Consider the following 15,727-nt stretch of genomic DNA (forward strand, 5'->3'; position numbering starts at 1 on the left):
GTATTGGTAAGTATATATAATACAACTGGTGGCTAGCTTGCTAGAGTTAGTGATTTTTCTTGCTCTTCTGTTTGAAGAAACTTTTCAGACAGTAGACATACCCTGCAGCAGTGTTGTCAGACTTATCACAGATTGTTAATTTCCAGTATCAGACGCATCCTGTATCAGTCAAGCCGCAAAACAGATACACTGTCGGAATACATTACATTTACTGCAGCTATTTATTTTCTGTCATTTACAGCAGACCAGATTGTTCGTATTGACATGAACGCAGCATCCCATTTAGAGGGAATATAACTGCCAGTCTGTCAAAGCCAATTGTATAGGCGTACGCCATCTGCAATCCTCAGCGGTTCCAGACGTCTTCACAGTGATCCAGATGAGCATTAATGAGCGAGACAGTGAATCTCCAGGAACCACTATCAGCACGATAGCCGTCTTTCATGCTTGTTTACTTTGCGAAACACTTCGGACAAACCCCCTCCGCTTCTCCGAAAACCCAACTCCATTAGGACTGTGCTAAATCACAGTGCAGCACGCTCGCACAGACAAAACTATTCATGACACCCACCCCCCTAACACACACACACACATACACACACACAAGAACGCGTACACACCCACATGCATGACTGAATAGTCTATAAATCTGCGAGGGTGGGTGGAATTAATATTGCAAGACAAATATTTTGGAAATGAATATCAACCTCGTTTTTCACAGTGAAAACATGGCGAGCATATGGTCTGCATTACGGGGAACTGGAGCCATACAAAAACCTCCCTCAACACCCCGAGTCAAGAGGACAGTTCCTGCTCTCGATCTGCTCCAAATGCAAATTCTTCGCCGCTCCAAATGACTTGCAGCACAGTTTAGTGGATCGTCTTGCTGCAATAGCAACTCAAGGTACTTCTGAAATACATATAGGAGCACAATGCCACTAACAACTAATAGAAGCCCGTTTAGAGAGTTTTGCTCCAAAACGAGATGAGTGCAGACATTTAGGGAAAAGTCATTTTGAAATATTAACAACCATCTTAGGACCTGAAATAATGCAATTTGTGAGAATGGGATCATCTGAATCTTTGAAATCGAGGCATGAATTCCAGCCAACAAAATCATTCTCATTGATTTAAAAGCATTTTTAAAAAGGAAGAAATCCATCACTTCTACAGTAGAGTGCGTAACATGACTCCCCTACATGAGGCTTGTTCTGGCGGCCATGCATGTAAGACTTGAATAATGTGATAATAAAGGGGAGAAAAACGATGGCTACACCTGCATGGATGTTTGAGCGAAAGAAACCAAAATCAAAATCAGACAAATCATATCCTCTGCCTCTTGTTTTCACCTCAACAGAAAAATCCTTGGAGACTCTCAAATGGATAAACACCAAAACAGAATATTTTCATTAAAGTGTGTGATTAGTGCAAATTCCTCAAGGACCTATCATGTAAGTAAGCATACGGTGGAAGCGATTAGCCTCTCTGCAATAAATACAAGGCCTCAAGATCTTTGCTGGGTACACAGCTCGCTTTATATACCGCCAGTGGCTTGTATGGATTGCACAGCCTCCCTCCAAAGTCTCCATTTATGCCTTGAGAGAGAGAGAGAGAGATGGCAGGGTTGTTTGGATGGACCGAGTGTGGGCAGGGAAGGAGGGAGGGGAGAAGTGAAGGGGGGGAGGAGAGACGGTGTCACAGTGATTTTTGTCAGCTGGCTGAAGAGGCGCTCAGTAAGGGGAGGTTCCCCCCTGCTGTGCTGCGCTCAGCTAATTAAAACTCACCCTTTGCACATGCCTGTGCAACCCACACACACACACAGATAGACGTAAGGTCAACAGGATCATGTTGTGTGTTTACTGCCAGAAGAATCCATACACCCTTGGTTTTATTCCAACTCCCCAAATAATGCCATTTAATACTTATTATTTTTAGCCTATCCAGCCCCTATGAATCGCAGTTTTCAGCACTCTTCAAATTTGCATGGTGATTCATAAGAATGAATCGCCATGCAAATTCTATGCTACATTATTTTATGTTCAGCCATCATGAACACCACTCAGCATTTTGAATAGATGTCCATACAGCCTGCACCAACATGAAATTTAATATGACATTTTGTGAAATCGGGAACTAAATATATTTCTGGTATCAGTTCAAAATGAAACCCAAAGCCAAAATGTTGTGGCTGCCATGCTACACAGGGAGTCACAGTGTATGCATTGCTAGTTTGTACACACAACACAGATTGTAGCAGATACTGCAGGAGCACTGAAGCGCTCAATGGAAAGCATTTTGAAACCTGATGTGGTGTTTTACTACACCAAACATTTCAGAAATAAAAAAAAAAAAGTCACATGTGAAAACCCACATGTGAATTGGAAGCACATGTCCTTTTTGGACACATGTTGGTTTTCATATGTAAAATTTTGAATTTCCCATGTGAAAATGACATTTTTACCTATGAATTGTCTCTTTGCGTATGAAATTAAGTTTTCACATGTGAAACAAATATTGTCATATGTAATGGCAGGTGAAAATGTGAAAAAATTGTTCACATGTAGAAAAACACTTTTTACCTCTGAACTGAAATTTAAGTCAAAGTAAAAACTGTCATATGTCAGCGTACAATGTGAAAAAAACACTGGTCACATATGAAAACCAACATGTGTCCAAATAGCTCATTTGAATTCACATATGGATTTTCGCATGAGGCAGATGCAAACCCATGCGTCCAAATCCAAACCCATCCAAATGCACTCATAATATCCCAACCCTGGTATTAAGTTGAGACCTTATTTCCAAGTGAAATGAGTCATGATTATTTGGAGAAAGATTTTAACTATTATAACACAACACAATGATTCACATCATTGGATTCAAGTTTCTGGTTGTTTCCAAAAACTCAAAATGTCTTTGAAGGCACATTTAATGTATCAGTACCCTAACTGGATTGATCTTCAACCCTTACACAAACAGCAGTCTTCAGCTAAGGTTTTCAGGTTTTCCTGCTTTCCTGGTTTCAGAAAGCAATCATGGTGTCTTGATGCACTCTATTCCCACAGTGAACATAGGCCGGGGACTCTTAGCATCGTTTAAATCAATTTTCCATGTGTGGCAGTCAATAGTACTTGCTAGCTTTGAAATAATGCAATAATTACACCAAAAGCCAAGCTAATTCTTATTCACCCACTGGGTTTTTCATGCGGCTGTGAGTGGCACAGTGTATCTGACTGACTTGAAGTGTCATGCCAGGACCTACTGATGTGATGGGCACCTGAGCGAGGTGCAGGCAGTAAGGCAAGGGCCCAAGGTGAACGCTAACTGATTCAAAGAAGAGACGGCATGTGCATTAGAGAGAAAGAGAGAGAGAGAGCCTCTGTAGTTGCGGTGTCCACGGACTCTCCTGGTCCCTCATCCCAAAGAACAGCAACAAATCTAAAGCTATGTACCTATTTGAGCCTCCTGACTGTCAAAGTCACCTATGAGACAGGCTGTGAAGGGAGAGAGAGAAGGAGAAGAGAGAGAGAGAGAGAGAGGAAAGGAGGGAGGGAGGGAGGGGAGGGTGGCTGCCAGTGATTCGAGGCCAGAGCGCTGCAAGATGTCACATCCTAACCTCTGGCACTGGAGACTTCTGTCATCTCCGCACTTGACAGATCCTTTGGCCTGCCCCCGGTGATCTACTCTATATATAGAGACAGAGGGGGACAGATATGGCTTAACTCATTGTTTACGTGATCAACTTGATAACGCCACATCAGGGAATGCTGAGGGTCACGCAGTAGGTATCGGTGTCGGTTTGATCTTTCGAGAATCTCTGTGATGTTCCTCTGTGTTTTTGCGCGGGACTGGAGGCGGCGAAAAAAAAAAAAAAAAAAAAGCCAGAGTATCATAAAGGTCACAATGAAAGTGTACTAAAAATAGAGTGTGAAACGACAAGCAACTGGGTGAAGGAGACAAATCCAAGGGGAGAGCTGGAGAGTCCAGCCGAAAGGATGCGAGAGCCTCGTTCTCCTCCCCGTCGTTCCCCTTGGCACGGGAATCCTGCGATGGTTACTCATTGTCTCTGACAATTAGCAAATCAATTCATTTTCATCAGAGGCTAATTTTGCTGTTTTCGAAATGAAGCGCGGAGGGGGGGAAGTCTTACTGTAAAAAAAACCCTGTAATTGTAGGATACTGGCTTGGGAAACCGTATTGGCCTGCACTTCGTTTTCAAGGTCATGAGAGTAGGCAGATGTTGGATGATAATAGCTCTCAGCACAGCTTGCCTTGGAAATCTTCATACCTGGGGTGTGAGGCTATGGCTCAATCCGGAGGTGAATTACCGCAAAGTCAGCACTAGGCAGAATGTGTGCCACCCCCAAAATATGCTCTTAGCTAATTACCATCTCTCAGCTGCTTCTTGGCTGTACTGTATCGAGAGGAGACGGAGCAACCGCTTGCATGAAACAAAACCAAAAAAAAAAAAACGGCAGACGACAGCGCTACATTTATTCAACTGCGCATAATTTGTGGCAAAAGCGAGGGCGAGTTTCGTTTCAACTGCAAAGAGGAGGAGGAGGAGGAGGAGGCAGCGCCACGAGGTAGAACGCGCTGTTTTCCGCCATGGCCTGTCGAACTTCGCTGCCGTAATGCAACTAATGAAAAGCTCTCATCGCCCCGTGGACAACTGGACTAATTGCGACGACGTGCCCCGCCACGGCCGGGATGGGGGCGATGGCGGGGGCAGGGGGCAGGGGGCAGGGGGCAGGGGGGCACGCTCGCCAAAACACACATGAGCAAATAGAAGGAGCCTAAGAAAAGACTGCTTGTCTTCTGTGGACACACTGCGGATCTGTCTAACTGTGATCTCTGTCAACAACCTCCGCACAATCAGTGAGGTTGAGATACAGCAAAGTAAATCAGTGTCGACAGAAATGTTCACACCTCTGAAAATATCACCCTAAAGAACGATGGACATAATATCCAATAGCTTTGCACCAAACTAATATGTGTTTTTCAGACTGATACACAGCAGAGTAGCCATCAAGTTTGTTGCCATTTTGGAGGGTAAGGCCAGCAAAAATCAAACTTCCTCTGCAGAGAAAATGGTGTGCATGCGACATACTGCATGCCGTATCTCACATTCGCTTTGACTCCACTTTTAAGGGAAAATGTAATATCTTTCCACATCGTCTCTGCAAGGGGACGGCGCCTAATTCCCGCATTCAAATTCGTTAGTACTTTGCCCTAGAACGGTTGGGCTGAGACGGGAAGACGAAAACAAAAGAACAAGGAGGAAGAGAGAGAGATTTTTTGCGCTTCCCCCGGAACAGTGGTACCAGATGGAAAGGTCCACGGAGAATGGATTGTAGAATATAGAAAAAGGTGCCTTTGACAGCGCTCGGGACGGTTTACTGGGAATAAAAGTACATTGTAAAAGTTGAGGCAAACGTGCAACAAATCCAGGATCCTGTGCATCGCCAGTGGTGCAGCTCTAGGGTATGGGACAACTATCCGTGTTCAGTGATTGGACTATGCTAGAGCATTGGTTCCCAAAGAGGGGTGTGGAGAACATCAGTGGTCCTTGAGGGGCTTCCAGAGGGGAGGAGTAGTTGGACCGTAGCACAATGAGAGAATATATGTATAAGGATGACTGTTTTAATCATAGGCTTCGCTCTCCCCACTGTTATCACCTCATTTACAGAATTGACGTATGTAATTCCAAATCATAGGTACAAAAATCTTCTTAGATTTATTTGGGGTTCCTTGAAACAAAATCATATGGGGGTCAGGTAATGAGGATTTTTTTTCAGGGTCTTTGACATGAAAAAGTTTGGGAACCCCTGTACCTAGAACTTAGAAATACTACCTGTGAATGAATGAGGTTTTCTTAACACTCTTAAACGCTCATAACACATATTAAAAAAAAAAAAAAAAAAAAAAAAAGTGTATCCCTATTAAAATGCAAATAAATGTAAGAAAATCTGCAGTCATTATGTTACACAAACAGCTTGGTATAACTTTTCAGGACTTTATCTTGCTTATAGCATGAATATATTTGGTAATACATTTCCATTTTTAATGATTAGGCCTGCTCCAATGTGAAATCACTACAATATATTGCTATAATATTCTTATAGGGACTTGTAGTGTGTCTGTGGTCTCAATAGTGAGTTTATAGTGACCTTCCTAATTTTTATCCCCTATGGTATCACTATAAGATTTCTATAATATTCCTATTAGGATCTATAGTGTATCTGCGGTCCTCAATAGTGTTTTTTTTAGTATAATATGCCATCACTATAATTTTTCTATAATGTTCCTATAAGGACTTATACTGTGTCTATGGTACTCAATTGTGAGTTTAGTGACCTTATATACTTTATGGTATTTTTATATTTGGTATAATTATAATATTCCTACAATATTCCTATATTTATACTGTTTTTCTATGGTATTTTGTCCTTCAAAAATTAATCATTAACTGATTACTAAAGCTCGTTTTTGTGAGGGTGTAGTTTGCAACATGGATACAATAAATCAAATGAATTCATATAACAAAAGTTTTCTCCCATAATAAATTCAAAAGCTGTCCCAGAATAAACATCACAACAAAAATCGTGAATCACTACCGAAAGCTGAGTCTGTCCTTTGCTGCCACACAGTAATATCATAACAGTCTACTTCAGCACAAAATCATTGATCACAACTGCAACTGGGAATGTTGCATCGAACTTACCCAAGAGCAGAATCATGAGAGGAGACCCAGGCATCCCGGCATCCAGCAAGGGGGGGAAAAAAAATCCCAGCAAAAGAATAAAACGCAGGGAGAATAATGTCTCTGTGACTGACCGGATCGACTTTACAGTAACTACAGTATGACCTTACAGAGGAGTGAAGAGTGCCGCATGTCTCCAGCGCGCCGTGCAGCCTACAGCACCAACATCCTCATTCATTCAGAAGCGCAGCAGCATCTTTCTGCTTTATTACAATAATCACCGGCAAAGCGTCTCCTCTCCTTGAGCTCGCCCTCAGTTCGTGTGTGGGGGGGTGTTTCCCTTCTCCCCGAATCCATACGCAGCTTATTTCTTCTCTCCCTCTCTGTCCCTCTCTCTCTCTCTCTTTCTCTGTCCTGCCCTGTGGTCCATTGCATGGAAATCAAAAGAGGAGGTGCAAGCAAGGTGTGTGTGTGTGCGTGTGTGTGTGTGTGTGTGTGTGTGTACTGTAGCACCCAGTAAAAGGGGGACCTCTACAGTTTTAACAGGCGTATATAATACATACTGCGTCCCAACACCGGCATCCTCCTACGGGACAAGCATGACGATGACTGGTCTCTCTTTCCTTTATAATAATCCCTGTAATACATTTTTGAAGCATACTATACAAATACCATAGAGGAATGCAGCCACTACAGGTCAAAAGTTAAACCGCGGAAAATCCTGTAATAATACTATAAGAAATTCTGAAATACCACAAAGTACCATAAGGGTAATATAGACTCACTAATGAATAGCCTACCACAGACAAGCTGTAAATCCCTATATGAATATTATAGGGATAGTATGGTGATATCATAGGATTAAAAAACATACGCTAATGTCACTAAAAATGATTGACTACCACTGACACCCCTAGAAATATTATAGTGATACCATAGGAGATAAAAAAAAAAGTTAAAAAAAAAAAAAATACTGGAAAGTTGGAAGGTCCCTAAGGAAATATCATTAGAATATTAATACTATAGGAGATGAAAAATACTATATAAAATCACTACTGAGTACCAGAGATACAAGTACATATATGAATATTATAACAATATTGAAGTGATTTTCTTCAGGGTTGTCCCAGGTAGCTTCCCCACAGAATCACTGTGTTATTATTCATAATACACAGGACTTATAGGGGAGCAAGTTGTCACGTGGGTAAGTTGTCTCAGTGGCTTTATTTCTGAAATATTTTAGAGCCAAAAGTCCAATTACACAAATGTTTACTTTCTTAATAATAAGTTGATTACAACAGTCAAAAGTCAAAACACTAAAACAACATAAAAACAAAAAAATGTTGATACCTGAAAGTAAATATTGAAAATCTTAGTGTTTTTGATGTGATTATACATTGTGACACATAAAAGCAAGGGTCAGCTCTAACCTGATAATACATTTGAATGGTTCAGTCAAGTTTTGGGCTGAGTGAAGGGACCTTTGTCAGGAATGACTGGTTGTTGTTATTGTTGTTGTCACATTGATTTCGGGGCATGTTGTTGGCCATGAAATTACCAAAAATCTGTCGCCATGCTCTTTGCGCTTGTGCCATGCACCTTTGACTGCACTTTGCACCGTGCGCCACTGATTCACAAAAATAGAACATGGAGGAACATAATCTTCACAGAATTGGCCTCCACAGCACTTAATGTGCACTTTGGAGTTCACGCTCATTTCACGAAAATTTTCTGAGACTTGGGTTGGGTTGTGGATCCTTAGCAACTGCCTTTGTTTGGTATATTTAGCTTTTTCTCCTGCTTCAGGTCTCCTAGGGAAAGAGGCCCTCCAATAGAGTCCCAGTCTTTATTTCTGAAATCATGGAGCTTTTGTGAGCAGTTCGGTGGGTGGAGGAAGCGAGGCCAAATGATGTAGTGATAAATTGTGATTCAGGCTTGGCCTTCATGGTCCTACGGGAGGGGAAGTCTAAGGCATACAGCACTATGTAGGTTACAGTAAGTGGGGTGCAGAGTGGAATTCCTCTTGGTACCAACCCATGTGGGAGCAGAGGATATCGAAACAGCAGACAAAGCAGAAAAGGCCGTCATCTCCAGTGGAGGAAAAAGTGAATGTAGCAGTGACATTTGTAAGATTAGGATATCGCAGGTTTATCAAAGAAGGGCTGGAGCATCGGTCGCAAAAGGAGTGAGAGGATGAGACGGGAGACAGCCATCTGTGATCGGGAGAGGAATACATTTAGTCAGATAGGGGGAGATTTGAGCAAAATGACAAGGTAGAGGTTTTGGTGAGTTGAGGAGTGGGTTGACCTTGGTTGTGAAATATCCAGATGGGAAATGTGAGTGTGGGAGTTGTGCAATATGTATTGTTTCAGTGGAGGAGGCTGTGTGCAAGATACAGAAAGTTACATTTAAGATTTTTTTAAGACCTTTTTTAATGCCAGTTAGGATGAAATAGAAGGCCAATTTTGAAATAAGTGAAATAAATGTTAAAATGAAAACAGCAGCATTCCTGTGTGAGAGTAAAGCTCTGCATGACTGGGCAGATTTCTCACCGCAAACTTTTTTAAGACCTTTTAAAAACGTGTTTATTGTGTCAGTGAATGTTCCTTGAGACTAAGAACAAACAAATTATGAACAAATTATCATTTCCAAAAGAAACACACCAGTGAGGGACATGAGGGCTGTAAGCAGTGAGGGCTGACTGTTGCTATGAAACTAAAAGATTTTTACCTCTCACTTCATAATGTTACCAAATGGGCAGGAAGAATTGCAATTTGCTCTGTGCACCCACATAACCATCTACCCCAAAAACTCACTGGTAAAGAACGGACCCATTTACACCAAGACCACCTGGCACCTCAATAGCGTGAGACCTGACACCCATTTAACCAATCCTTAAAGGTGAAATCACACCTACAGTTTGCTTTCTTTGGTCCAAACCCTAGTTGAAAAGTTAACTTTGTTGCATTTTTGTATTTGGTTCATTTAGGTTTACACTCTCCAGTTGCAATCAAACCAGGACTTGGAAACAAAAAGACACATGTGCTGAAGTAGCTTGTTTATTTGACAGTCTTTCACTGCCACACTGTCTGCATAACCCTGTACTTAAGACCTTGAACACTAACACTTTTCAGCCACAGGATTGCAGGTTCTCCAATGCTCCAATTGTTTGTGCATCTCATAATATGCAGGAAAACTGTTGGGTTTGAACGTTTTGGGCTTTTGTGTAGGGCACTCATGGTCTTCTCTGGCTTTTTACCCTCTGTACACAGATTTCGGGTTACATATGATCACGTATCAGAGGTGTTTTAACTGGAAATTGACAGCTTAGGTGCCCTCAAGGCTAGAAATTTTCCATCGCATGGGAATGAGAGTTCCATGGCTGCGGCTATTTTGCAGCTAGCTTTGATGCAAAGTGTGTGAAGATCAAGTTCCTCCACCACAAATTGGCTTATGTGACAATAGCGCGATTTGGACGCACCATTTTCACCTGTTCGTCAACAGGTTAGCTAACAGTTAAGGTTAGGCAATTACGTCAGTTTGGTTAAGGTTAGGGAAAGGTTTGGTCATAGCTAAATAAGAAAAATTTAGATAAAAGTTTAGCTAAAAATTAAAACTTCACTCGGTAGAGGTTGAAAGAGTTGAAGGCAAACGTTACACCCTTACTTTCCACTGCACTATTTCAATGTCAAAGTGCTACCTGTTTCTCCTTCACGTAATCATTTCTTGGTGGGAATATTTCTCTCACTTTTCACACACGGAGCATATATGCATTTTATGACATAATGCTCATTTCACAAAATTTCAGATCAGGCTGAAAATCGCCTGATGCCATCACCCCGGAAGCCAAATAGTCACCACCAATATAGAAATACAAATAAGCTTTACACCATGCAATCTAAATGACAAAACAATCATTTTTAATTACCGGCTTCCAAGGCTTTAATCCAAGAGCTTCTGTCACAGAAAGTGGGGAGCAAATCACAAATGTTTCCTCAAAATCGCAATGTTTTTATGCTTAAGGAGGAAAAACTTTTGTTATACTTATAAAATTTTATAGCCAAAGGTTATCTGTCGACTATTTGTCCACCGCAACCTTCTAGAAATCACAGTGTCACTCCCATGTCTCTGTCATAGTTGTATAACCATTAGTTGGTGCATTAGAAAAGTGGTTCTCAATCCAGAGTACTGCTGGTTTTCTAGGTAATTAATTGCAGTTAATTGCATTCACCTGGCATCCCAGGTGTTGTGCAGAGACACTGCCAATGTTCCAGCATCATGTGCAGTTTGTACTTGCCAGAATGCAGAGTCTCATAAAATTTTCCTCAGATTATGCGTTGCTCACACAGATTGGACCCGCCATTTTCTCCTGTTCGTCACGTGAAAAGGTTAGCTGACGGTTACGGTTTAACGTTAGGGTTAGGCTTAGACAAATCAAACTTTGGTAAAGGTTGGGGTTAAGGTTTTGGTCATGGTAAATAAGACACACTGTAGCTAAAACTAAAACTCACAGTAGCACACTTCTTGGCATGAGTTGGGAATCAGACCTGGAGTTGAAGGCAGATGTAGCCCATCCACCCCCACCTGACCAACACCCGTACTTTACACCACGCTATTTCCACGTCAGACTCCTACCTGTGTCTAGTTGTGCCGCCATTGTTTAAACCTTTTGTCATGGGAAAACATTGTCTCACTTTTCGTGCATGGAGCATGCATTTGCATTTTAAGACATTGGTGGTCATTGCACACAATTTTGGGAGACAGGGATCACTAATGACAGGCAGGAGATGATGAAAGACTCTATTCCTCCATGAAATCTTTACACCAGAGTGATAGGTAAGTATAATAATTTTTTGGGTTTCCATGAAAAAAAATATAAGCCTTAATGAAATGTTCAAGGAATGTTCAGCTAGCTGTGCCACATGGCTAATTGGAGCTAACTTAAAGCTACCTAATCTTTGCTTTATTTGACATATTAATTTGTCCTTAGCACACCTTCGTACTTGCTAAAGTTCTATTGAGTGTATACTCAAGGGCACATGAGCATGTGCTAGAAAAGCTTGATAGCTCGATACAACTGTGGTCCTTTGCAAAACTAAGTATTTTAACAAGTCATTTGATGTAATATTGAGTCTTAAAATCCATTGGAAGTGAAACAATCTGACCATGGGGGGTGACTTAATGATTTGTTAAAGTAAACATGACATTATAGTGTATAGTGGTGAAAGACAGTACTCAAACTGGTCCTGTGCCTGGACCACAGGACCAGTACTGTGTTTGTTATACTGTACATATTACTTTTTAATCTTCACGTTCTTTCAAGAAATACGCTATTAACTATATGCAATTAGAAAACAATAATATGGACCATTTAGCTAATTTAGCAAAAGCAGCAAACAGAAACTGAAAATGGTAATGCTGAAATATTACTTCTGGTGGATGATGCTTTCATAACAAGCATCAGAAACAGCATTCAACATTTACATTCACCAAGAGAGCAGATGGGGTAATTAATGCGTAGAATCTATAACAAGGTTATTTGTCCATAACAATTTGTTACTCAGGCAAAAATTAAAAGATTTGCTCCTGCAGAGAAGCGGATAAAGTGAACACATGTATCTCACAGTGTAAATATACACAATTAGAATATATGCTTGAATATGCAAGAAAATATGCAAGAACAGTAAATCATGCAATAAATTACCTATTTGTTGTAATTCCTTGACAAGCACTAATTAAATTAAACTAAATGCACCATGAACATGAAAAGTATCAGAAAGAATTATTCTCTAACATGGCTGAATAACTACATTAATAAACTAATAGGATAATTCCAGTTATTTTCAACCTGGGCCTTATTTTCCTTGTTTTTTACCATCGTAACGATTGATTGTGTTCAAAATTTGGTCAATAGCTTTATGTACCTCCAGTTTGCCAGGTGCTGCTGTCCAATTGACAAACACAGGGCCAACCTAATCTTCAATAGTTTAACCCAAAAAGCAATTAAAACACGGCATTTCATCACCATAACTCACACTGCAGTTCCACATGCTTTTATATAGCTGTGATTGAACAGTTATTGCAGCATTTCAGTTATACTCCTTTTGATAGTTGCTCACACACTTCCTTGTTTACTCTGCTGGCTGCTGGTCTTAGTCGGTTTACTTGTTGGAGCGCTCACATCCAAAATGATTTGTACTTATGAATTTAAAATCAGCAATAAATGAACTACAGCAGATGTTTCTTGTATTTCTCGTCTTGTAATTACAACTAGGAGGCGGACGTGAACGCTTTTTCCCAGTTGGCTGACTAGTTTGTATTTACAAAAAAAAATCTGATACACATACTTGAACGGTCTACTTGCAGACTAGTTAAAATAACATAATACTGCAATATATGCAGAAACTGGATAATCGGAAATAATATAAGCAGGTGTCATTGCAGAGTGAGTGTTCCTATGTTGAAAGGACATGTTTTAATCGCTTTTTGGGTTTGACTGTTGGAGATTACATTGGCCCTCTGTGTGTGTGTGTGTGTGTGTGTGTGTTAGAGAGCAGGACTCACTGCAAACTGGAGGTTGGTAAAGCTCTACAGTTAAATTTCGATCACAATCAATCATCAGATGGCAAAAAACTAGGAAAATAAGACCCAGGTTGGAAATAACCAGAATTATCCTTTAAAAAAAAGACCTTGCTTTGAAAACATCAATATCAGCTAAATTCCACACTAATCTTATAATTTACAAAGGGCTTGGAAAGAAGTGTTAGTGTTAGTTTTAAGGTTGTGATCTTACATATGTTACCAATCTAAAATTAATCCTAAAATTACACCTATTAACATCCCCGGGCCAGTGGAACCATCAAAACTGACTCGTTCCTCGCACCAGAATAACAGAGACAAGAGGCGTCTACATGATCAAATGTGTGTTGACTGTGAAAATCCTCCTGAAATAGCAGGGAGCGGAACAAAGACAGGCTCATTAAAAATGTATCAAGGGTACAGCAGCCCCTGTGTTTCTCCTTGCTCAGGGATTCTTCATGGCTCAATAAAGGCTAAGGACATTATCATCATTTCCAACCACGCCTTTCATTCCGGAGTTCATTTCCACCATTGTTTCTAACTGCTTTGAGAACACTCCGAAAGTTCAGCATTGTGTCTACATGTATAATCAATCTCTGGCTCATTTTATTATATACATATTGTCAGCTACATGCTATCATTTCAGTCCTCCCACTTTTCTTCATGAGATCTGCTACCCAGTGGCATCATCAAGCAAATCCCGGACTCGATAGATGAAAACATTGCCACTCGTGTGACGCTGGACTGCTGGACAAAGCTGGCAACCCCCGTAAAGATTCCAGAAAAGCACTAGGAGACGTACCCAGAACCGCCACAAGCTCCACCTGAAGCGAGAAGGTCCCTCTTGAGGCAGCCAAGTTTGAATCGGGCATGAAGCTGGAGATGGAGATGACGGATCCAAGTGCCTGGGGTGGTGGTGGGCATGTCACTGCAGCAGACCATGCAGGACTCAGCAGTGGACTCAGTATCTGTGTTTACAGTGAGCTTCTCCTCCCCTTTATCATCAGTCTCCTTTTTTTCTCAGTGACCGTCAACGCCTTGCCAACCTTGATTTGAAGGATTTCACTCTGGCAAGACTGACTGTGAGGAGGCAATAGGTAATTTTCCTCGGACCACCCTGTATTCTCAGTTCTCAGTATCTGAAATAGGAAAGGAACCACTGCTTAAAACTAGAAATATATATGTAGGAATAAAACACTGGATAGATAAGTTGTTATTTTCACCACAGCCTACGATTTTTTTTTTTGTCTATTAATGTTTTATGTTGTTTTTCAGTTTTCTCTTCCTAGCTATTGCATGTTATTATTGAGTCATAGATTACTGTATTGATTACCTGATAATGTGACACTGATGAGCTGCACCATCACCATTGTTGCATCCAACAAATATTAGTGCAGGCTTTCAAAATGTTGTTTTTTTATTTTCAGAATGTGACGAAGCCAGCTCTACTGCTCAAACTTGGTATTTTTAATGTCACTAAAATTCATCAATGCTACAAGAGGGCAAGCAACATTTCTATTTTCTTGGTCTTCTTCTTTAGATTACCTGAGTTTGATTTAAACAGGCCACACCTTCCTTTTGAGGCCAAAGATTTAACAAAACCTTGAATCTCCCATGACTAATACCTTTGCCTTAAGATGTTTTAAACTAATCTTGTATCCTCAACATTCATCATATAGGCTATATATCACTTTTAGGAGATGTCTGTTGAATTCCTCAAAATGTTATTAAGTTGTATCATCTATGTTTGTTAATATTTATCATGTCGTACTCTGTCTTGTGATGTCAAATTATTATGTAAAATGATGTCCTGTTGTGGAGCCCAGAAAGATGGGTGGTCTTCACCAGCCTGTGGGGATCCTAATGAAGAATAAAGAAAAGCAGCAATAGTAGCAGATGTGGCCTGGTCCTCCTGAGGAAGGTTTCATGCAAGGGAGGTGCAACCAATGAGAAGATACGGGCTGGACAGGAGGAAAAAGTGCTGTTGATGAAGCATCTGTTCCATTCCAAACACTCAACCTCCTCCCGATGCTCTTTGACACCAAATGCAGAGCGAGGAAGAAAGCAGCATTATGGCTGGTTTGGGCTTTGTGCGGAAACACGTGTGTTGCATAGTGCACATGGCCAAAATAGCATAATTGTGGCCAAAATGATTGGGCACGTTGTATTTGAGTCACGTGCGAGGTCATGTACCACGTGGAATTTGAACCAACGTGGGCACTAACAAACTGAAGAAAGAGGTTTTTAGCTCAGTGTTTACCTATAAGTCACTGGATAATTTTGATGAAAGATGTCAAGAAGAGGTCCAAAAATACTGTCCTCTTTATGACTCTTCCTTAACGGACGATAAAAACATCCAAATGGCATTAAAAGGCAACAACGTGCAAACAGAACTTTAAAAGGACACACTGGAACAACATTGGCGTCTATCACTGATAGAAAATA

The 15,727-nt window shown here is 40.8% G+C and overlaps 1 protein-coding gene across 1 annotated transcript in view; it reads right to left on the minus strand.

The window, feature by feature from the left end:
- Nucleotides 1-11,360, minus strand: part of LOC139638315 (CXADR-like membrane protein) — a 66,189-nt gene extending 54,829 nt beyond the window's left edge. The window contains exon 1 of the mRNA XM_071512417.1: nucleotides 11,339-11,360. Within this exon, the coding sequence (XP_071368518.1) occupies nucleotides 11,339-11,360 (22 nt within the window). The remainder of the gene's footprint in view (nucleotides 1-11,338) is intronic.
- Between the last annotated feature and the right edge of the window lie 4,367 nt (nucleotides 11,361-15,727).

This window comes from Centroberyx affinis, unplaced genomic scaffold (genome assembly GCF_046629955.1).
Source record: "Centroberyx affinis isolate AG114_WGS23_722 - 3 ecotype Tasmania unplaced genomic scaffold, CSIRO-AGI_Caff_v1 ptg006264l_1, whole genome shotgun sequence".
Classification (NCBI taxonomy): Eukaryota; Metazoa; Chordata; class Actinopteri; order Beryciformes; family Berycidae; genus Centroberyx; species Centroberyx affinis.